The sequence below is a fragment of the Hyperoodon ampullatus genome (genome assembly GCF_949752795.1).
Source record: "Hyperoodon ampullatus genome assembly, chromosome: 19".
In the NCBI taxonomy this organism is placed as follows: Eukaryota; Metazoa; Chordata; class Mammalia; order Artiodactyla; family Ziphiidae; genus Hyperoodon; species Hyperoodon ampullatus.
In genome coordinates, this window is record NC_136932.1 from 48,270,997 (window position 1) to 48,295,840 (window position 24,844).

Below are 24,844 nucleotides of genomic sequence, written 5' to 3' on the forward strand. Positions count from 1 at the left end.
GTTTTTCTTTCTCAAATTTGTGGCAATATTTCACTGTTTTCTGGCATTGAATCTTGCCTTAGAGACATCTGAGATAAGACTGATTCCCACTCCACTTCACCCCTTTTAGTCGACTTGCTTTGTCTGTCTGTTTGTTTAAAGACTTCTTTGATGTTTAGCAACTCAACTGGGATAGAGATCGGTGTCACCATTCTGTGTCTTTTTTTTTTTTTTCCTTCTTGGAACATGGTTTGTTATTTCCATCTATAACTAATTTCTTCATTTGTAAAAGAGAAATTTTCAAAAATTATTTCTTTGAATGATTTTCCCATTTTATTTGTTAGGTTCCTTACCTCAGGGACATCAGTTATCTTTTTGGTAGATGCCTTTATTCTTCATGTCTGTTATTATCTGTAGAGTGTAGGAATTCCCCAAAGTCTGAAAACTAACATAAATTACTGTCATGAAACAGTGATATCAGGACGGGTTGGCAGAAGCAAAGGTCTTCTAGGAATAAGGAAGATAAAACCCTGCTGAAGATGAGCTCACAATCCAAAATTACAAACACATGAGGAGACAATCCTCCAGGAGGGAGCGTCAGCAGACACAACAACCTGTAGGATTAGATCCCCAAGAACATCAAATAATTATCAGATATGGATTATAGACTGGTTTAAATGATTAAGAACATGAAAGAAGGAACCCAAAGCATAATAATACAATACTTTGAAAAAGGGACAGTTTGGAAAAAGGACCAAATAAATCTTGTAGAAATGGAAATATATATTTCAAATTTCATTAAAATTAAAGCTTAGTGGATGGACTAAATAGCAGATTAGAAGCAGCTGATGATATAATCAGTGAACTATTAAATAACTTTCTACAAATTACCTAGAATGTAGCACAGAGAGATGAGGAGATGGAATAGATAAGAAATATGGTGAAAAGAAGCAGATAGTCTAACAGCACTGTCCAATAGAAATATAATGTGAGATAAGTATATAGTTTTAAAATTCATAGAACCAACATTAAAGAAAGTAAAAAGAAACGTGAGATTAATTTGAAATATGATCATTTTGACATATAATCAGTATAAAAATTGTGAATGAGATATTTTACTTTTTTCCATCCTGTCTTTAATAAAATCCAGTGTGTATTGATAGTTTGCATTTGTACCACAGCTCAGGTTGGACTAGCCACATTTCAAGTGCTCACTAGCCACATGTGGCTAGTGAGTACTGTGTTGGACAATGTAGATCTAACTTATGTCTAAAAAAATTTCCAGAGAGAAGAGAGGTAGAGGAGGCAGTACGTGAAGAGATAGTGGTTGAGAAATTTACAGGATTCATGTAAGGCATGAATCCTCAGACTCAGAAAGTCTTCATCAGAGTGTAAATACTTTGTAGTGAACCTGTAGAGAGCCTAGGACAGAAGAGATATTAAAATTAACCAAAGAAAAAAGACAGATTACCTATGAAGGAACTTCAATTAGACTGAGAAGAGTCATCTTTAATATCTTTGAAATGCTGAGTAAAAATAAGTGTCAGTGTAGGAACTTTGTACCCACTGGAACAATCGATTAAGAATGAGAGTAAAATAAAGACATTTCAGTTGAAGACAAAGTTTATCACTGACAGACTTTCACTGAAGGAGAACCGTAATAAAACACAAATACAGCAGGGTACTGGAGGTCTGGGGAGAGGTGGCAGTGTGAGAGAGAAGGATTTCCAAAGAGGGGTGAAAAGATAATAATGACATACTTTGTGTACTCTTTAGTTATTTTTTGTCCCTCTCTCTTTCTCTCTCTATAGCTCCAGTGGCAGGGAATGTGTAGAGTTGAGGGATCAGTACTAGCTTAGAATTCTTAACCTTAGCTTCCTGTCTGCTGCACAGAGTATAGGCACAGAAGAAAGAGGAGGAGTATATACTCTCGTGTTAGCAGGATAGTACATTATAGCATTCCCCTATTTGCTCAACTATGGGATACAAAGAAAGCTGAGTGAAAAATTAACAAGTATAGAGAGGAAAGAAATAGCTTTGGACTATAGATAGCATGGGGGAGACTAGGGCTTTGTAGTGTGTTTGGGAGTTTTCCTGGGACAGAAAGAAGCTTGACAGAGAGGGAAAAGAGGCCAGACCAAGGGTGAGGAAGTCTAAGATGGGAAACAGAATTGACAGTTGTTTGCCCCTCTATTGCTATAAAAATCACTAATTAGATTTGTTTAGCCCTCCAAGTGGGCTCCCTGAGGAAGGGGAGTAGTGTGTGCCACAGCTAATTTATTCAGCAACTTGATGATTATTTTAATAGTTGCCATTTATTGAGCACTTACATGTGTCAGTCATAGTGGTGAAGTGTTCCACTGTCTTTGAAAATATAATCTTAGGGGGCTTCCCTGGTGGCGCAGTGGTTGAGAGTCTGCCTGCCGATGCAGGGGACACGGGTTCGTGCCCCGGTCCGGGAAGATCCCACATGCCGCTGAGCGGCTAGGCCCGTGAGCCATGGCCGCTGAGCCTGCGCGTCCGGAGCCTGTGCTCTGCAACGGGAGAGGCCACAACAGTGAGAGGCCCGTGTACCAAAAAAAAAAAAAAAAAAAAGAAAGAAAGAAAATATAATCTTCAACTACTTCTGTGAAGTAGATTTTTTTATTGTGGTAAAGCATACATAATAAAATTTAAAATTTTAACCATTTTAAAGTGCACAGTTCTGTGATATTAAGCACATTCACATTGTTGTGCAACCATAAAGTGAAGTAGATTTTTAAAATAATTTTAATGGTGACCAAACTCAGAGAGTTTAAGTAATTTGACAATTAGCTGGTAGTAAAGATTTGTGCTCCATGTTTGTCTGACTTCAAATTCCGTACTCTTCTTCTACAGCATGTAGTGCCTTTGCCAGGAGTAACTTGAAAGTCATCTTTAAAGATTATAAATCTAGGGCAGGAACCTAAAGGACTAACTGGGTCTTCCAATTAGAGATGTGATTCTGGAATAAAAAGAATGATAAGGAAAGTTATATGGTTGTCTACACAGTGATATTAAAATCAGGATTTGGTTTTCTAGCCCAAATAGTCATTTGCTTATTGTACATATTCCTGACTTTTTCCATGTCCACATGGAAAAAGTTATTTAAATTGACCCACTTTGTTTTTCGTTGTAATTTTATGTCTTTACCTTCAATGGAAAACCAGTAGTATTATTGGCCATAACTAGAATGTCTCCATAAAAACAAAAACAAGGAAATCTAAACTCCATCTAGATACTGTTGCCTCCTCTCACTTTGTTAAAAAGAAAGATAAAAGAATATCTTTAATAGAGAGCCATTAAAAACATAACGACACCTCACTGGACCTTTCTTCTTCACATAATAATAAGGATTGGAAGATATTTGGAAAGGAAATGTCACAGTATTTCAAGAATGGGGAATATGGTGTGGGTGGACCTCATGGGAGAAGAACTGGAAAGTAGAAAGTTGTTAGGAACTGAGGTGGCCTTCTATGGAGGTATTTGGATTTCCTTCCATGATATTTCTGCTTCTCTCCACTCATCTACTGAGTTTTCTCTCTACCAACTTGGCTCTAGTTGGTTCCAAGTGACAGATTTTGATTTTCATTCCCTTGGCTAACTGGCTCAGGGTCTCAATTCCCCAATTCCCGAGGGAGGAATTGTATTGGTCCAGCTAATCATTTCAGGCCAGTCCCTATATGCCCTAGGTTACTGGTTAATCTGTGACAGCCCTCTCACACTCACCCCAATCCAGTCAGCAATGGCTCAAGTGAATAGTCACATAGTGTAGGACATGGACATTTAAGGCAGCAGAAGATTGTGGAAGGACAGATTCTAGCACTCATCACCCAACAAATATTTATTGAGTGGTTGCCCTTTGTGCAAGCTGCTATTGTAGGAGTTGGGACTATAAGTGGACGAGATTGTTGAGGTCCCTGAAACTTTGTGGAGGGAGATGAGATAAACAGGTGAAATAATAAAATCACAGACTGTGTTATGTCCTAGGTAGAAAGTAAAACAGAGTGCTATGATAGTTACTGGATTGAAAGTATAGGTGCTGATTCTCTCTTGGTGAAAGCATTTGTGGGTTCTTTGGCAGCTCCGCTGGTGGACCTCACAGTCTCCGTTCAGTGAATGCTTCCTGAAGTCCATCATTCCAGCCTTTTATTATAGGTCTCCTCACTCTGGCAGATGGCCCTACTGAGTAGGTCCTTTCAAGATGGTCCTGGGTAATCTACTTTTGCACTTGGCCCATGTCAAACACAGGTAGTGGAGGCTGCCTCACTGCTGCCCTTTCTCCTTGTCCTGTTGTGGGGTGTATCAACCAACTTCACTAATTCAGAATTCTGCAGTCCAGAAGTGGGTGACTCTTTTCATTAATGTGCACGAAGGCCCCAAACTCCTGGAGAAACATACCTGGTTCACCTCCAACTCTCACAATGGTGGTTGCGCAGAGATGAACTTAAAATTTCCTACAGTCAGTAAGACTCACCAGCTTGGGAGAGAGGTTTGGCAGACACCCCTAGTCTTTTGTGGTACCCCCTTTTTGTAGTGAGGTAAGCACTCTGTCCTATTCTATGATTTCTTCTAATGAATTCCTTTAGAATTTTTATGTCTCCCTGCTGTAGGCTGGGAGTGGATGAAGGTTACAGGACTGGCCTAGTCACTTTTTAGCAAGTTCTTCGGGGATGTAACTGTACAGCCCATTAACATTCTGGTACAATATTAATTGCGTACCAAATTGGGAAGTGAGGAATGCCTTTTTTGAGCAAAGAAAAGCTCAGTTTTAGGAGACATTTAGAAGCCATTCTATCCAATTCCCCAATCAGTGTCATGAATCCTGTTTACGACTTGATGAGACGTTATCCAGTTTTCATTTGAACACATCCAGGAACTAGGAACCCATTCCCTAACTCTCAGATCTCAGTGCTGTCAATTACCGTACGAGCTTCACCAAATCACTTAAAACCCCCTGTTTCCTCATCTATAAATGGGGTGTAAATAATATCTTCTTCACAGAGCATTGCTGGTAAAGTAAAAGGAAATAGACATATAAATTGCCTAACCCAGACACAGAGGAGTGCAAAGTTGGTTCCCTTTACAGGTTCCATTAGGGGACAGCATATTGTTTTTTTGTTTTGTTTTGTTTTGGCTGGGAGATGCAGCATGCAGTATCTTAGTTCCCCGACCAGGGATTGAACCCATGCCCCCTGCATTGGAAGGGTGTTGTCCTAACCACTGGACCACCAGGGAAGTCCCAGTATATTGCATTTTTGGATTGTCTTCACCTGCAGGAATATCTTCCTCATACTGCACTGCCTGTATATGTTTTAGTACTCCTTTAAGTTCAACCCTCAGTGGGCACATAGAATGTCTTTTTTTCCCTTCTACTTGACAGCTTTTCAGATATCTGTGATTTTAGTTGAAGGCACTGGAGACACTGGAAGGAAAAATCCGTTTTTTCTTTATTGATCTGGGGAGTTGGAGTAGCTGTTAGATTTCTATGTGACCCCCCAAGAGGGATTGAGTGAATGGGGGCAAAGATGATATTTTACTTTCTAACATCAGTTTTCTCTAACACTGGTGCGTTTAATCACAGCCTGGCTAGGATTCTGTAGGATTGTAGCCTGGAAAGTGTGTGTGTGTGTGTGTGTGTGTGTGTGTGTGTGTGTGTGTGTGCGCGCGCGCGCGCGCGAGTCCCACGTGTTGCCGAACACTTGAACGCATTTGAATGGTGCTATTCTTTGTCTGCCACATAGTGAGCACTTTATAAGATCATTTATTTCCGTGAATGAATGGCTGAATGTGGAAGCTACAAAGAAAGCTAAACAGCTTTCACTGGATACCCACCGGGTGCTCACATACTCCTGTCAAGGGCGAGCGAGGGGAGTCGGGGTTAAGAGGCCTCTTTTAGGGTGGGTGGGGATTAGCCTCGGGCTCCTATTGCTAGACACCGCCTCTTTTATTCGTGGGTAGCCGCTGGGCGGTGCTGGAGAGCCTCGCTGGTGGGCGGCAAGCTCCCCAGCTCTCCTGCACACCCCTACATCCCTCCTTCCCCGCCCCGCGGAGAGACTACAACTCCCGTGGTGCTCTGGGAGTGGAGGAGGCGGGGCAAATGAGGGGCGTGGGGAGAGCCGCGAGGGTGGGCCTTCCGGGCGTGTGTTTCCGGCGTCGGCGGCCTCGGCCGGGGACGGTGTGAGAGCGGTAAGATGGCGGCTGCGGCAGTGGTGGAGTTCCAGAGAGCCCAGTCTCTACTCAGCACCGACCGGGAGGCCTCCATTGACATCCTCCACTCCATCGGTAAGGGTCGCCGCGCCCCCTCTCCGGCCCCACCGGCCCAGCTCTGCCTGTGTCGGTCCACGGCGGCGGAGCGGGGCCGGGCTAGCCGGCTCTGGTGCTGCTGACTCACTGTGTGTGTGAGGGGGGCCGGGCCGGGGGCTCAGGCCGCTCGGAGCTCCCTGGGGCTTCCTGGTCCCCACCCCGGTGGGAAGCCCCGAGGCAACCCCGGCGCCCACTCGCCGGCTGCTGACTCACGGTGGGCTTGGCGCGGTGTGGGAGAGTGGGCCGAGCCGGGGCCCCACCACTATCCAGCCTTGTCTCCCGCTCTGGCCCGTGCGGGCTGGCCCGGGACCGCGAGCGGTGCTGGCCGGTGGGCTGGTCGCGAACTGGGCTGAGCGCCTCGAGTTGAGGGCCTTGGCGAAACCCGCTCTGGACAGGCATTTCCCGCCGTTGTTCTCAGCCCAGCCTGCTCGGGTGGGAGCGCGAGCGCAAGCGCTCGTTCTTTTGGAGTTTCCTTCCCCGGGACGCTGGGAGCTGCTACTTTTCGCAGCCCCTCCGCGGAAGGCTCCACTTCAGGGGGTCTCTTTCTGAGTGTGGTTTGAAATACCGAGGGGACACACACCTCGGATTGGCATTTGGTTTGGGGAGGTGACCGAGACGTTCCTTTGCCCCCCGTGTAGGGTGTGAGAGCGAGGTGTTGGCGTGGGACCGCCCGGCCAGAGGAGGTGACTAATCGTCCTAGTCTGCCGTAGAGGGTGGAAGAGAGTTCGGGGAGTTAGTTGTCAGCCGCGGAGTTCTGGGAACTCTTTGGAACCGGCCGGCTGCACGTTGCTGGAGAAAATCAAAGAAAAACATGTTAGCGCTGTAGTATGATTGCCTTCACCTTGCACAAGACTGGAAAACTGAAATGGGAGCCGGAGCCCGTCGCTTCCGACAGTTTTCTGCTGGGATTCAGGTGTGACCAGAAACAAATTTATCATGACAGAGAGGGCGTTTAATGTTCAGCCATCAAGGGTTCAGTTAGGGCATGGGCTAGCTCTTCACTGCACATGTAGTAGTGTGATCTTTTTTAATGTAGCTTGAGAAGATTTCGGGTTGAATCAACAAGTAGTTTGCACGTGTATGTGGGACCTCAAGGCTGTTGGCTTTTATGTCGACTCATTAGTCCGTTGAATTTTGGTACTCGACTTTCATGGAGGAAGGACAGTGACAATATCTTGATGTCTTTATCTTTGGGGTTATTAGAAAAAGGGAGGAAGTGGGGGTTACGATGCATCAGTGAATGGCTGATATTGGTGAATAAAGGGTGTTTCCTTTTGAAGTTCTGATCTTGACTTAAGTCAGTTATAGTTAAGAACCAGAGTCACTTTCAATGTGTATTTTCTTCCTGTGAATACACACTGATATTTAGAACTAATGTGAGAAACATGGATTTTATTTTATTTTTTGTGCCTATTGCCTAATACGTTGTCTTGTATAAAGTGCGAATTATGGTAAACATTATAATTAGAGTATTTCTTGCTTGCCCACTATATTAGGAGAGAGTTCCCTTGAAAGCTTTCCTGTTAGAACAAGCTTGAGTCATGATGGTTGACAGCCTTACTTTTTCCGGACTCCATCATGGAGTATCAAAATCTTGGTTTTTGTCAAGTCATGATGCTTTGTGAGAGAAGTGATAACTAGTGATGATTGCTAAAATTATCACTACAAACTTGAAGAGGCTGTCCAGTGTTTGAGTGGTAGAATAGTTATTAACAGTTGGAAGTGGGACACATAGCACAAAGTTATTTTAACAGGTCCTGGATCCCTTAAAGTAGCATTCCCTCCTAAGAATCACACTGGAGCTTTGACAGGGTTATGTTTCCTGAATGGCTTTGTAGAATTATTTATCTCTAACACACCCATCAGCTGAGGCTCTCCACAGGCCTAAAGTTTATTGAAAGACTTTTGACTTTATAGTTATCAGTAACTTGGTCATTTGATTTTAGTTTGTGGCAGGTAAATGCACAGACAGGCATGTTTAATATTTTCACATAACATAGTTCCTGGCATGGGGCTTACCACCACAACTGGAAGAACTTGTTTGAATTTTGCATTAACCAAGTGACAGCAACAGAAATCTCAATGTATGTGGGTAAGGGAAATTCTAATTGGTAGAATGAAAAGGCACATTTAAAATCAAAAGAGAGGAATCTATTATGGTATACATGGGACATGTGCTACATGATCATTTTACTTTTTCTTCAGAGTTTTTTTTTAAAGCTCTCTAGAATTTGTCTTTTGCTAACGGTTTGAGTTTGTAGTTGGTCTTGTGAGGGTGAAATTTCCCTTCGTTTTCATTTTTTGTCAGAATTTTAAGAGAGTTTGCATTTTTCTCCCCCAGTGAAGCGTGACATTCAGGAGAATGATGAGGAGGCAGTGCAGGTCAAAGAGCAGAGCATCCTGGAACTGGGGTCTCTCCTGGCAAAGACTGGACAAGCTGCAGGTAAGTGCTGCAAGTGGATTGCTTTCTTTTACCTGAGATGCTGCGTGAAATTTTTTTTTTTTTTTTTTTTTTTTGGTTGGAGTGAGGGAACATAGGAATGCATCCATACAGTTTATTGGTAGTGTAATTCAATTTTATTGCCAACTTGTTGAGCTTTAGTTTTCTATCAGGAAGTTAAGAGACCTTTACACTCACTTCTTTCATTGAAGACTTTTGTTCTGCAATGAGGGGAAAAAATCCTGTTTCTTTTGGAATATAGTGACCTGTGATTTGTTTCTCGTTTGAATTTTCACTGCATTCCGTTACATGTGGGCAGTAGCAGTCTTTGGTGATTTCATGGAGCTGCTCTGATGTATTTAAGGTGGATAGTGACTCTAGGCCCCTGACTTCAAAATGACTAGGCATTTTGTGTCCAAGGAAGTGGCTTTGCTGTCTTTTTTTCCTGATACACAATGAGTAAGACATCAAATGGAGAGAACCTTCCCAGGATTTCTCCACTGGTACCTAGGGCTTTGTGCCTGTTGTTGCCCAAACATTCTAGTCGTAATTGAACCATTGACTTTGCAAGCTCGAGATGATATTCTGATGATGGGTGTGTCCTTAGAAGGAGAGAGTCTTGTTGACAAGGAAGGGCTTTTGACCAGTAAAGTGACAATAGTATTTAGAGAGTAGCCTGCTTAAACGTAAAATGGATGATTTTTGTCAACTTTAAAGTGAATTTAGAGCTTATCTGATTAGAATGGATTAAACATGGTTGATCTCGTGAATTACTTCCCCCAAATTGTGTTGTTATCCAAAAGGATGATACGTGTAAGTTAGCAAAATTTCTTGAACTTGAAAACAAAGATTTTTTCCAATTAAGGATGATAACTTATTAATTATTAGGCTCAGTCAATAGAAAGTTGAATAAAGTTGTATGAAATTGGGAGGATGTGTTTATATGGATCTTGTACCTTATTTAAAATATCATTAAAAATATCTATAATAAGAAAAACTGTTTTTGAGTGCTTATTATGAACTAGTTATTGTTTTAAGCCCAAACAGGATTTAGCTTATTGAATCCTCGAAACAGCTTGGTAAGGTATATACTATTACCTATTTTATACCTGAGGAAACTGAGCACAGAAAAGTTAAATGTCTTATTTAAGGGCACTCAGCTAGTATGGGAGACTCAGAATTTGAATCCATGTAGTCCTATTTCAGAGCTCATGACCTTGAAGTATTTGCTTTCCATAGTTATCCACTTATGAGTTATCAGTGGTAGGTGGTGATTTTTTCATTTTAGGCTGACTTCTCTCCTATTTAACATGTTTATGGATTCTTTTGTCAGTTAATGTGAGCTTGGGGTTGCAAAACACTTTTGATCATTAGTCCACATGAAATATAATTAATAAAATCATTTTCCTGAAAGAATTAGAAAACCAGGTGAAATGATTTTTTTTTTTTTTTTTGGCCGCGCTGTGTGGCTCTTGAGATCTTAGTTTCCTGAACAGGGTTTGAATCTGGGCCCTTGGCAGTGAGAGCCCGGAGTCCTAACCACTGGACTGCCAGGGAATTCCCTGAAACGATTTTTCTGTTGTTGACGATTCAGCTGTCTGTTTTTCTCAAGTAGAATGGATAATTGAAAACAGCATGTAGTATAGTCAGTGTTTCAGAAAATTTGTCCAAAAATGTTACTTCTTTGCTCGAAGTTACTGTTTCATGCTTTACTCTCTCCTTATTCCTTGCCCTCCCCTCCCTGTGACCTACCTGAGAAGTTTAGAAGTGTACAGGGAAACTTATTGGAATTTAACAGGTCAATCATAAGAATTTTAAAAAACATTTCTAGGTTACTTATCATCGTTTTCTAAGAAAGGCTTTGACAAGTATAGTAAGGAAGTTTCCGGGCCTACATTCATTTACCTATCTTTGCTATTAATAATTGATCGGTTTGTGTTGTTTCCTTTGATTTTTGGGTTCCCTGAGAACAGAAAATATGTCTGTTCCATTGATTTCCAATTTTGTTTTGTTATGCATTTAATATATGGCTAGCACTGCGCTAAGTACTCTACTCAAAAAGTTGGTAAGGTAGGGTCCCTGATGGACATCAGTCACTTGGGAATTAGTGAATAAGACAGTGTCTGATGCAGAATAGTGATTGAAAGTAGTGGTGTTCGTCATCAGACATGATGCCTAGGCTCAGAATCTGCAGATTTCATAGCCTGAGACTCTTAAAAGGAGTGTGTTGAGTTCTGTGAGGTTCTGAAAAGGAAGTTCTGGTCACAGTTGCAAATAATTTCAGTAAGAATAGAAGGAAGAACTCAATATGATTCTATAAGAATTAAAAAAAAATCAGTGTGAAAATGGAAAGAAACGGAATATAACCAAAAACGACTAAGAAACAGTAATAGACGAAAATGAAAAGTGAACCGAGTCTTTGGCAACTAAGAGGTCATTTGTTTTTCTGTTAGAGTGGGAAGAATAACTTGGAGAAGACACTGTAATGCTAGCAAGTGCTGGCGAGAAGGGCAGGCTCCTTAGCTCACGTTTCACTTCTGCCTTTTCCAGGAAGGAAAATGATTTTCAAAAAGAAAACGATAGAAATAACATCAGAAAGAGAGAATTAAAGCTAAGGTAGGTGAGAGAAGAGAGAGCAGGTAGTCTTTTTTAAATAAGTTCAAGTTTCTAGGCTCTGACAACTTCTGTCTTTTAATATCAAAAGAATAGTTATAGCAGATATATTTATAGAGCCACTATTATTCTGAGAAAAATCATGGAGGGTGGAGAGGTATAAGGAAACTGAGGATGGGCAGAACATTATTCCACGTTTCAAAAAGATAACGAAAAGAATAAATTCTAGACACTGTAAACTGGTGATCATCGGTGAAGTGCCAGGACAGATGATTTGATAAGTAGGTTTTAAGCACATAAAGCAGTGGGTTTATTAAGAAAAGGTTATTCCAAACTCACCTTGGTTCTCTTTGGTTAGCCTTATCAGACAGCAGATTTTCAGGGTTCCACGGGCAACGGCTTGCCAACTGTCTTTGTAGATAAAGTTTTGTTGGAACATAGCCATACCCATTTGTTTACATACTGCCCATGACTGCTTCTGTATTACACTGGCTGAGTTGAGTACCTGCCGCTGAGACCATATAGCCCACAGAGCCAAAAATATTTACTGTCTGGTCCTTCACAGAAAACGTTTGCCAACCCCTGGGATAGGAAGAATGATATAGACAACATATCTGATGTAAGCAGGGTCTTTGAACATTTGCCATGACAAATGGATCATTTGTCGACCTAGGGGGAAGTCTCTAGCATCATGTCATAGGGATCTGTCCTTGTTCTTCTGGTCAGTATCTGGCAGTATAGCTAAAGCCGTATCAGAAGGTGTGCTTATTTTTGTAGATGATTCAGTACAGTAGAGAACAGAATTAAGATTCAGAGTTATTGTCAAAGCCAGCAAGATTAAATTCAGTGTAGAAAGTATAAAGTTATATACTTAAACTATTTATCAAAACAGAAGAACGTGGGGAATTACCTCTCTATGCAAAAAGACCTTATGGACTCAGTCTGAACAAAGAGTGCTATTAGCAAAAGCAAAACATGCTTCTCGTGTTACATGTGGCAGTCCAGTCAGGAGAATTAAGCCATGACTACTGGTCTGACCCTACATGGAACGTTGATTCAGTTCTGGGGACCACAAGTGGTACATTTGCAAACTAGAGTTAATTCAGAGGAGGGCAACTAAGGTGACAAGGAATCTAGAAACCAGGACATTGGAGGAACAGTTGAAATAGTTAAAGCTGTTTAGCTTGGAGAAAGGGAAAGTTAGGGAGATATGAGTGATAGTTACCTTCAAATATTTGAAGCCACGTGGAAAGAGGGTATAGACTCATGTTTCAGAAAAGAACAATTTAGTTTGACCAGCACTGGAATCATCTACTTTCTGAATATTTCTGTCACTAGGGAGTGTTTAGATTTGTTCAAGCATAGTGGGAAATGCTGTTTCAGAAGGGACATTGCACTAGACTGCTTTTAAAAGACTATGATTATATAACGTAATTGAAGTTTGCATAAATGCAAAAGTAATTTGAGGGAGAGAAATCAGTGTAGCCTGGCATTGGCATGGAAGACTCACTAGGACTTCAGCTGGACCTAAAAGGGCGTCTAAGATCTACATAGGTCGAAGTGATGGGGAGGGATTCCAGGTGGAAATGCAGCATGAGCGAGGCATGAAAGCAGGCGTGTGTGTAGTCGGTACAGGGGTGAATGGAGTGGCAGAATTGGAAAACAATCCTAGACGGTGGGATTCACAGGTCAGTACTGGGGAGTGAAGGGAGAGATGAACTTTTCCACTCTGCATAAAGTTCCTTTTATACCTGACACAGTCCCGTGTATCCTGTGACTGTGCAGGCAGATGAGGATTCAAGACCCTGAATTAGCATTCTCAGGAGGGGGAGGCTTGCTTGCCCTGAATTCGAGTTCTCAGGAGGATGAGTCTACAGTTGGAGGCAGTGGCACTAAAGTAATTTTAACCTACATTCCAAAAGTACTTCCTTAGTTGTTTAGTTGAAATATTCTCTAATTTTCACGTTTGTTTCTAAAGGTGCTCCCTTAGATTACTGTGCCACCCTCTTTTTTTACATAAGGGGTGGGGGGAACCTCTGTGGTTGACGGCTTTTTTTTTTTTTTTTTTTTTTTTTGCATTACGTGGGCTTCTCACTGCTGTGGCCTCTCCCGTTGCGGAGCACAGGCTCTGGACGCGCAGGCCCAGCAGCCATGGCTCACGGGCCTAGCCGCTCCGCAGCATGTGGGATCTTCCCAGACCGGGGCACGAACCCGTGTCCCCTGCATCGGCAGGCGGACTCTCAACCACTGCGCCACCAGGGAAGCCCCAACGGCTTTTTTATCATAGTTTAAGACTTAGGTTTTGCCGATTAATGAGGAATTTTAAAAGGTTGTAGTATAACTTTAAGGGAAAGACACCCTAACTTTTATGTGAAAAGTTGATTCAGAAGAGTGCCATGGAAACCATATTGGTAAAAGGCTAAGCTGGGCATTATTACTTCAGGAAGGGAGGAAAAAAGGAACCTGGAATTGAAAATCTCTTGTTTAAGGGGAACTGCTGAGACAGACTTGGTTGGAAATTAGGAAAAAAAAAAATTTAACTCCTATAACCTGATAAATTTGGTAGCTGTGGGGAAGTAATTTTGTCTAAGGTGGTAGAGGCATAGCATATTTCGTGTTCTAGAAAACTGTTTTCTGAGAGTGTGAGTACTTTGCTGTACTCATGAGGCAGACAGACATGAGCTTTTCCCAGGACCCTCACAGTAATCCAGAGGCTGAGTGGGGGATGGAATACGGATTTGGTAGATGTTGTTAACTGTTTTGCTACTCTATTACCCGCTAAGAATGCTTTAAATTCCTACTAAGTTTCCTTTTGACTGATTCCAGACATAAGTACTGGTTTTATGATCTTGGGTCATTTTTTAATGGGTATTTTGTCCCTAATATTGATGTGTACTTTTTCCTGTCTGAATTGCCTTCCACACAGAGCTTGGAGGACTGCTGAAATATGTGCGACCCTTCTTGAATTCCATCAGCAAGGCTAAAGCAGCTCGTCTGGTCCGATCTCTTCTTGATCTGTTTCTTGATATGGAAGCAGCTACAGGACAGGAGGTAAGCTACTTTAATGACGGAAGGTAGACAATATGGAGCAAAGTGTTGTTTCAGTGAAAGAAATGCCTGCCTGCATTGTGGTACTAATGTGGAAGGGACAACTGGGAGGACAGCGCAGGACTTATCATGTCAGTTTCTCTTTGTTACAGGGCATTTGATACTTTGGGTCTGTTCCATGCTTTGCTTTGTAAGTGGAGATTGTCAGTGGTCCCTGGAATCCTCATTACATCAGGGTCACAAACTGATTCTTGTCTTTGAGGTATTGTATTGCCACACCTTTGTAATGTTTTCTGTGTCTGGTACCTTTCATTCTGTGTCACAAAGCTCCTTGTGAGCACTAATTAAGTCTTGTGGCATCCCTTCTTGGCATGTCTTGTACTGCATTTATGCCTTTATTGAGGGGTGAGCATCCATCTGTTTTTGTCTTGTGTGTGCAGAAGTGACTGGTATACCTGTACATGTCCCCTGTGAGTTCAGACTAGACCCTGAGCTGCACTGAAGAGTGCCTCTTTGGAATCACTGAGCCTCTTCCCGTTCTTCAAAGATAGCTGTATTGTCTGCAATTCAGGAGAAGGAGACGCTACCAAAGTTAAAATTCATTCTGTAAAAAGTGGCAGATTCAAGCAGGGTATATGGTGGTTGCTTGAATCTGTTTGTAGGAAGACTATAGTTGTTGTCTTTTCTGTAGATTTATTGATCAGCACTCACTAGTGCCTGCTATGTGTTAGGCACTGTTATAGATACTGGGGATTCATTTGTAACAGCATACAGTTGTTGCTCTCATGAGAATTATATTTTAATGATGAAGGCAGGTGATAAACAAATATATAAAACATCAGATGGTATAAAGGCAGGGATAAGAATCGGTAGTTGGTTATTTTATTTATTTATATATATATCTATATATCTATATATATATATATCATTGTTTACCATAGCCTCTGTAGGTGTAAAAGATATGAAGGGGCTTAGTGGCATATTGAGTACATAATGGGGAACTTCAGAAACCTAGCACATATGGATCTCACTTTGAAATCATGTAAAATGGTTTTACAAAAACCATTCTGTAAAATCTGGTTTCTTGCCTTAATGATTCTTTGAAACCTAGTTTCAACACCATAAACTAACTTCATTGTAGAAAATTCATCTGTAGTGAAGTCTTCAAATTCATTTGTTTCTGGGAGAACTGTGTTTCATGACAGTAGATCAAAAATAGATATGTAGATAGCTGCCTTTTGAACCAAAGCATTAAAATTATTTTTATGAATAATTTAAAAGAAAAAGTGATTTTTCTAAGGGGTACCACTCTTACATCTAACCCTAATTTTTAAAAAAAATTGTATTTGTTCTCATGAAAAAGTGACACCCCATCTTTTGTTTGAATTAGGATGCCTTGTTCTTTTTTTTTTTTTTTCCCCTTGGCTACGCTGTGCGGCATGTGGGATCTTAGTTCCTCAACTAGGGGTCGACCCTGCGCCCCCTGCATTGGAAGAAGCGTGGATGGAGTCTTAATCACTGGACCGCTAGGGAAGTCCCCTAGGATGCCTTAGAATGGGCTGACCAATAAGTATTAGCTTGGAACAGACTAATAAATGTTACTTGGAACATTTTAGGCAGAAAAAATTAATTATCCAAGCTGCTTCTTTGACACTGAAGTCTTGGAATTTGTCCCTTCCCGTAACATAGAGCTGACTCTGGATAGAGTTGCTGTTGTTTAATGATTGGTTCTACTCCTTTATCCAAATTATTGAAATCATAATTTAGTGCTCTCCTGTAATTGGCTGGTGGGGTTTACTGGCCTTTGTCATGTGTTCCATGTGTGGGTAGGCCCTCCTTTAACTGTGTGTGTACATTGCTATTGTTCATTGCACATTACTTTTTTGTCAACTAGAAACCTTTCTTCCTTATCTTAGGGTGAAAGGAAACACTCTCAGGTACTGTGTCATTTTATTGTCAATGTCATCTTAGTGCTGAGTAAGAGCTGTTGGTTTCTTTTGTTTTTGATGTTTAGTAGTGTAGCTTTTTTTTTTTTTTTAAGATTTAATTTTATTTATTTTTGGCTGCGTTGGTTCTTCGTTGCTGTGTGCAGGCTTTCTCTAACTGTGGTGAGCGGGTGCTACTTTTCCTTGTGGTGCGTGGGCTTCTCATTGCAGTGGCTTCTCTTGTTGCATAGCACGGGCTCTAGGCGCGCAGGCTTCAGTAGTTGCGGCACGCGGGCTCAGTAGTTGTGGCTCACGGGCTCTAGAGTGCAGGCTCAGTAGTTATGGCGCACGGGCTTAGTTGCTCCGCGGCATGCGGGGTCTTCCCGGACCAGGGATTGAACCTGTGTCCCCTGCATTGGCAGGTGGATTCTTATCCACTGTGCCACCAGGGAAGTCACAGTAGTTTAGCTTTTTATCAAGAGCGAGAGTCTTAATCCACTTAGCAGGTCTTCTTTCAGTAATTTTTGTGGACTATAGGTTATTTGCTTGTTTTGGAATAAATTATCAATCATCCAGATGGTGCTACTTGCACCTCAAACTCAACATGGCAACATCAGTATCCAACCATTTATTAAATTCTGTCAATGCAACTTTCTTGTCTCTGTTCTCCACCTCTTTTTATATTTGTTCTCTATGTACAGCTGCCGTCTAGTTTGGGTTCTAATTCTTCTCTTTTTTTTTTGAGGTATTGTTGATATATACAGTGGGTTCTAATTATTTCTTTCTTTTTTTTTTAAACATCTTTATTGGAGTATAATTGCTTTACGAATTATTTCTTACTTAGACTATTGCAAAAGCCTCGTACCACCATTTTGAGAGATATCCCCACCAAGTAACCCTCTGAACGTTTTATTCCCTTCACTGTTCACCCGTAACTTGAGCCTTCAGTGACTCTCTGTTGCCTACAGAATTAGGTATTACGTGTTTTTCTACAATACAGCTTAGCATGACAGTCTGATCTCCTAGTACTCTATGAAGTGTACCAAACATGCCAGCCTTGTTGGATACTTGCTGGGCAAGTCCTGTACACTCTTCATGATAGTACCTTTCCCTTCGGTAGTTCCATGTCAAGTACTACCTCCTCTGAAATCTTTCCTTGTTGACGTCACTGTGATCTTAACTCTTCAGTGATCCACATTATATTTTGTACATGTTATATTTTTGATTATGCCTTGTATGATGATTACCTGAACATTTGCGTTATTTTCTTCCCTTTTTAAAATTTTTTAAAAATTTTATTTATTTATTTTTGGCTGCTTTGGGTCTTCGTTGCTGCACGCAGGCTTTATCTAGTTGTGGCAAGCCGGGGCTACTCTTCATTGTGGTGCGCGGGCTTCTCATCGCGGTGGCTTCTCTTGTTGCGGAGCACGGGCTCTAGGTGCATGGGCTTCAGTAGTTGTGGCACGCGTGCTCAGTAGTTGTGGCTTGAGGCTATAGAGCACAGGCTCAGTAGTTGTGGAGCACGGGCTTAGTTGCTCCACGGCATGTGGTATCTTCTAGACCAGGGCTCAAACCCGTGTCCCCTGCATTGGCAGGCGGATTCTTAACCACTGTGCCACCAGGAAAGTCCCTTGCTTTATTTTATTTACTGTAATATAGTCTCATTCAGGTGAAGCCCTATATCCCTTGTAGTACCACAGTGCCTTTCTCATTCCTAATTCATGGCTATTCCTTAACCATGGCTACCTCTGACCTCACCTACCATATTATTCTTTCTTTTACTTTCTTTACAGCTGTAACACTGGCCTTTTGCCTTAGCTTTAAACTGTTCTAGCTTTGGGGCATTTTTATACATCTGACCTTTTTTTTTTTTTTTTTTTTTTGCCGCACTGCATTGCTTGTGGGATCTTAGTTCCCTGACCAGGGATCGAACCTGTGCCCCCTGCAATGGAAGCACTGAGTCCTAACCACTGGACCACCACGGAAGTCCCGCTCTCAGCCTGATCTTAACACAGCTTTTTTCTTCACATCATTTCAAGTCTTTGCTTACATCTCATTTCCTCAGAGACCTTCTGTTATCACCTTATCTAAAATACCTATCTCTGCTTTCTTCGTATTTATTTTACTTATTAACCTCCCTTTCCTACTTAGAGTATGAGTTTCGTGAGGATGGGTACTGTGTCCTATTTACTGCTGCATCCTCTGCACTTAGAGTGGTTCGGCCCAGAGAAGGTACATAACTAGTATTTGTTGAGGGAATGTATGGATTATGCCCTCCAGATGGTAGGCGCTCAGGAGATACTTTGTTGAATTAAGACTTAAGTTTATTGACTTGAGATATAAGTATGGGGTATTGTTATTACATTTGTCTCTGTGACTCAAGGCCTCTGACTTGGGGAAACTGGATATAGTCTTCTTCATCTTGGAAAATTCTAGGTTCTTTTAAAATTCTTTGATTGACTAATGGGAAAGGATAGAGGAGCAAGTCATAGGTGGATCACTGTCATGGTACTATTGAGGCCTGAGGCAAAATATGAAGTGTTAGGGCATTGTTAAGAGAGCTAGGAGTTTGGGGGAGTTTGGTACCAAGAGCTAGGGTGTTGGGGAGTTTAACACCAAGAGTACGGGGGAGGGGATTTTCCTTGCCTTTTTGTATTTGGGGACTGACCATAAGTCAGATCTACAGGACAGTCTTCAGCTTGCTGTATTCCAAAAGCTGGTATGATTCAGGTTAGGTTCTGCTCATTTGCAGTACTAAACTTTAGAGCCTAGGAAGTGAGGCCATATGGGTGGGGTGGGAGACTGAGGATTGGGGTGGTTAGCAAGGGGAGGGGAGTAGAGAGTTGGGGTGAAGAAGAGGCAAGAAGAGTGAACCAGATCCCTGCCAAATAGTGAACTGAAATTCCAGAATTCATTCTACCTTCTAGGGATCTCTAGGCAGTTTCTATGGGAAGCCATTTTTTGGTATAGTCTATCCAGCTAAAACACAATAGGACATTTTAAGAAACCTTACATCAAAAATCCTGTTAATGAAACAATTATTTCAAGGGAAAAAAGGGAGTTTGTGCTAGAGAATTTCAGACTTAGAATGGTAGTTAATTTTTTCCCTTAGGAATTTAGTTAATAAAGGCATATAAAAAATGGCTAAGTGTATTTATTTAAAGCTTAAAAAATACCTAATCTTGACCGTGTCAAGCTTTTGTACTCAGGTAGGGCTTCCTCCAGAAGCACGGGCTTCTTGTGTATTCTTATCCCCTTTATCAGCCATCGTTAGCATTAACAAAGGACAAAAGCTCTCAAGCTGTGTAGCAAGGCCAGTGGCCTTGAAAATTTTTTCTTAAAACTGAAGCACTGGTTTCACCAATTATAGTCCCAGATATTGCAAAGCACGTACCCTGTAATTGATAACAGATAGGCAGTTCATGTTGTACAGATGCCCCGCTCTAGGAGAAATGTCTGTATTGACCTGAGTTTATTAAGGCTGGGTTGAGGTAGGGTCAAGTTCTGGTCCCAACAGCTGAATACGTGACCTTGGGTGTGTCACTTAACATCTGGACTGTCAGGGAAATGGGGACAGGTTGAGATGCTAGAGTAGAACGTGTTTCTTAATTAGGGATATACATCAGAGTGGCCAACCTTTTATTCCAGACTACTGGATCAGGAGCCTAGGCGTTCATTTCTGCATTGCTTGAAAAAGCTTGCTGGGTAAAACTGATGGTAAGCATTTCTTAGCCCCCAAAGACACGTAGGACTGAAGATTTTTATTCTTGTTGCTAAAAATGTTCAGCAAAATATTTTCAGTTCCGTTCATGTCATGAACTTTGAGTTTGGCTTTTTAGAACAAAACTCAAAACTGTGAAATTGTGATTGGCTTGCTTTTATTTTCGGTTTTGTAGAATTTACTGTATGAGGGCAGTTGAGTTTAGAGTTGGGGATTAAGTAGCCACTAGGGGGCTCCAGTGAGTTATAAAAATTTCATTGACCCTTACTGGTGCATCCTCCAAATACCATGTAATGTCATCCATTTATCTAAAGGCAGAAGGTCTGTCAATTTGGATTATGCTCCTTTACTTTTCCCTCCTTGTAACATCTCTTAAGAGAACTTTGGATTTACATAAAAACCTGTTCTTTTAGCACTTAGTTCTCTGGAAAGCTCAGTTTCTTTTCATGCCCTGATTATGAATCTTAACTCACAGTAACAGAAGTGATACAAGATCTGAAGCTCTTAATATGTACTTGTCAGAGCTACTATGGCAAGGGTACCTATGGCATGTAGACTATCTAGCATAGAACACTACTTTACGTTAGTTACTTTGCATGGTACCTTACTGCTTGGGTAGCATATAGAACTGGGGTTCAAAGTGCCTTTAAAGAAAGCTTAAAAGCCCCTTAAAGTGTTAGGCTAATTCTCATTTCTTTTTGCTTCCTGTAGTACAAGCTAATTTGCTGTATTGTGATGAGAATTGTTGGTTGCACTTCTTAGAATCTGGAAGGGAAAAGCCAGCTGGGCTTTTTGAGTCTTACAGGCAACTCTTAGGAGTAAGACACTTGTGCCTAGGCTGAGAATTTCTCCCGTTTATGACCAATATAGTCACATGAACACATTACTATTACTATTCAGGGAGAAATTTCTGCTTTAAAAATTTCTCAGCCATTATAGAAATCTACATTCCAGCGCTATGTATGTAGCCTGGGTCTCTCCTGGGACAGTAGAAGAGGAATCTTGTAGATGAAGCTCTTTTCCAAGGGAACACAATCTAAGCACAAAGATACTTTGTGTGTAAAAAGCCAAGTTGATTTTCCATTATGCTATAATCACTACATATTGAGATACTGGGGATCAAGGCATGCCCCTGAGACAGTAAACATGGGTATGTAAGGAGGAGATGAAAGCTGTTCTCCAGAGCAAGGCTTGTGGGAAGAACGTGAAGACATAAGACATAATGTTGCACGTACTGTCTCTCCCCCTGTTGCAGGTCGAGTTGTGTTTAGAGTGCATCGAATGGGCCAAATCAGAGAAGAGAACTTTCTTACGCCAAGCTTTGGAGGTATGTGCCTACATTAGTACTGATTTCAGATCTCTAGGCATTTGAAGGACTGTGCATATAAGTAATACCATCCTGATCAAAAGTATTTTCAGCAACTTTGTATTATCCAGGCACCTGAAATTATTGGTAGCAGTGTCGCACTCATGAGAATTGCTCTGGTTGAAGTTTTGAGACAGACCTGCTGCTTGGCTCAGAAAAGTAAGCAGCAACGTGGTTTAGTCAGTCACTGGCTATAACAGGAGATAATATCATGGGCTAGATGATTTTTTAGGCTGAATTTGATGCTTTCATCAGGACTTGAATATTCAACAGTAACAGTTCTGTGACTGTCAATCTTTGATTTCTTTCTTTGGCTTTTTTCCTCCCCTTTCCGTCAGTCAATGCCTTTTCTCTTTCCTAGGCAAGACTGGTGTCTTTGTACTTTGATACCAAGAGGTACCAGGAAGCATTGCATTTGGGTAAGTAAGCTGGTGGAAGCTAGTAAGGCGTCTGTAGCTGGCTAAATGAATGTATCCCAAACCTGGCTACTCTTATTAGTTACATATTAATAATTTATATTCTGCCTACTTCTAAGAAGAATTTAGTGTGGCTTACATTTACTGAATCTGTCATGGAAAAATGCCATTTAGATGTTCTAAGAAACCAACTGTCAACTTTAGAGAACAAAAGGGTCAAATTGCTCGTGTTTACTATCACATCTACTGTATCTGTTTATAATTATTCTTAAAATCTATTTTAAATATCAGGAAATTAACTGGGTGCAAATACATGGGAAACCTGAAGTGGGCCAACTAAAGGCTTTTCCTTTTGGCTTTTAAACACCGTGAAATCTTTGCCTGCTGTTTTTTTTTTTTTTAATTAATGGATACATCTGGACTGTTTTCCCCAGATGGAAGAACACGGCTTTCATGATCTATTAAGTTGAAAAATTGTCAATATTCAATTCTTATCCTGCAAAAATGGAAATTTCATATGGTTCAAACAACTAGTAGCGTTACAAAAAGTAACAGGTTTATTGAGATATAATTCACAGACCATAAAATTCACCCTTTAAAAGTGTACAATCAGTGATTTTTAGTATATTCACAGAATTGTGCCACTGTCACCACTGTCTGATTTCAGACATTTTCATCGCCCCAGAGCGTAACCTTGTACCCATTAGTTGTCTCTTCCCATTAATTCCCCATCCATCATCTCTGCCTGCCCACCTTCCCAGGCAATCTACTAACTACTTTTTGCCTCTGTAGATTTGCCTATTCTGGACATTTCACATAAATGGAATCATACAGTGTGTGGTCTTTTTGATTGGCTTCTTTCTCTTAGCATAATGTTTTCAGGGTTCATCTGTGTTGTAGCATATAGCAGTGCTTTTATTGATGAATAATATTCCATTGTATAGCTGTACAACATTTTATTCATCCATTCATCAGTTGATGGACATTTAGATTGTTTCCACTTTTTGGCTATTATGAATACTGCTGTGAACAGGTTTTATGTGGACATGTTTTTCTTTTGGGTATAATATACCCAGAAGTAGAATTGCTGGATCATATGGTAACTCTGTTTAGCTTTTGAGGAACTGCCAAACTGTTTTCCAAAGTGGCTACACCATTTTACGTTCTCACCAGCAGTGTATGAGGAGAGTTCCAGTTTCTCCACATCCTCACCAACATTTCCTAATATTGTCTGTCTTTTTAATTTTAGCCATCGTAGTGGGTGTGAAGTAGTATCTCATTTTGGTTTTGATTTACATTTCCCTAATGACTAAACTAGTGATGTTGAGCAGGGGGAAGAAGGTGTATTTGGAGAATGTTAGTGTGTCCAAAGCTCTTTCCTTCCCCTACCAACCCTAGTGCCTGGTGTTTCTTATTTAGTCTTGTGATTATTGGACAGGAAGAGAGTGAGATCGAGTGTCTCTCTGAACTGGATAAGTAATTTCAGCATTTTCTGGGTGGGGGTTCCCACTGTATTCAAATCTTAGGAGTAAGCTTATATGATTCTTGGCTGTAATGTCCTTTGTGTGCAGAAAGGCTTCAAAGAGATCTGTGTTTCTCTTTTGTAAGATAGCACATGAGCAGAAAATTTAAATCTTGCAAATAAATAACCTCTTTTTGAGTTCAGGCAGGTTTCTTTATCCTGAGTGCTCTTATGAGGGTGAGAGGGAAATATTACAATATTAAAATATTAAGATTATGGCTAACAAAGGGGGTATATGTTTTTCTTTCTCCAGGTTCTCAGTTGCTGCGGGAGTTGAAAAAGATGGATGACAAAGCCCTTTTGGTGGAAGTACAGCTTTTAGAAAGCAAAACATACCATGCCCTGAGCAACCTGCCAAAAGCCCGAGCTGCCTTAACCTCTGCTCGAACCACAGCAAATGCCATTTACTGCCCCCCTAAATTGCAGGCCACCTTGGATATGCAGTCAGGTAACACCCCGTGGTTTCTTAAAGCTCATCTTACCTCACAGGTGAAGGGACTGGGGGGTTGGGGCTGGAGAATAAAATGGGCTGTTTTGGCTCAAGCTTCCTCAGAGAAACCAGTGGAAGGTTACCTCTCTCACTAGCTGCCCCCCTCCTCTTCACTTGCTGTTAACTGCCTAAAATATATTAAGAACATGCTTAATCTGTGGTTGACCAGGCAAACTGATTGTTAGAGCCAACACCCTAGAGAGGTCTCACTTAGGTTTAAAAAGCTCTCCCTTGTCTTCCATCTTAGTCACTTACTCGGAATGGTAGCACTTCTCTCCAGAATTGGACTAACCCAAGTCTCTTGTCACTTGGAGACCTTTGTAAAGCATGTTGGACTTTTCTCAAGGGCCTCAGGTCTAGGCTGAGGAAAGACACGCCCCCCCAGCCCCCCATTTCCGTCGAGTGTAGTGGGTTGCTTTCTGATGGAGTGTGTGAATTTTGGGGCTAGGAGGCCATGGATTGGCAATAGAATACTTTTTCTTGTAGTCAGCAGCTTTTATTAGTTATAACTTATCATTATTGAAGGAGCATTATTGGAGTCAGAGGACTAACTAGCGTTACCTGGTATTACCTCTTCGCAATCTTTGTTTCCATGTAAAACTGTAAGAGGGAGATAATAGCTATCATACTTGCCTCTCAGGTATTGTCAGTATCAAATGGCATGTTTTGTGATTCAGGTTAAAAGCAGAAGCTCTAGAAAAAAGTCTAGAAAACAACTTTTCTAGGTTGAAATTTTGGTTCTGCAAATTTCTAGCTGTGTGTCTGGGCAAGTTACTTAAATTTTTCTTTAGCTCATCTGAAAAATGGTGATAAATAATTGTACCTCCTCATAGGATGGGAGTGAGGATTAAATGAGATGATGAATGTAAGTTCTTATCACACAGTACCTTGCTTTCACCAAATACCGGCACTTTGTTTAAGCCACTACTCTTCATTATGTTCTTTCTTCGTGGTCAAGAGATGAACTTGCATCTTATTTCTCAGAGCAAATAGAGGCCAT

At 41.2% G+C, this 24,844-nt stretch overlaps 1 protein-coding gene across 1 annotated transcript in view; it reads left to right on the plus strand.

The window, feature by feature from the left end:
• Positions 1–6,176: 6,176 nt before the first annotated feature.
• The window catches only part of PSMD11 (proteasome 26S subunit, non-ATPase 11), a 28,951-nt gene continuing 10,283 nt past the window's right edge, over positions 6,177–24,844 (plus strand). Inside the window, exons 1-6 of the mRNA XM_079726050.1 lie at positions 6,177–6,282; positions 8,645–8,746; positions 14,283–14,407; positions 21,306–21,377; positions 21,778–21,835; positions 23,608–23,802. Coding sequence (XP_079582176.1) covers positions 6,192–6,282; positions 8,645–8,746; positions 14,283–14,407; positions 21,306–21,377; positions 21,778–21,835; positions 23,608–23,802 — 643 coding nt within the window. The 5' untranslated portion in view covers positions 6,177–6,191. The remainder of the gene's footprint in view (positions 6,283–8,644; positions 8,747–14,282; positions 14,408–21,305; positions 21,378–21,777; positions 21,836–23,607; positions 23,803–24,844) is intronic.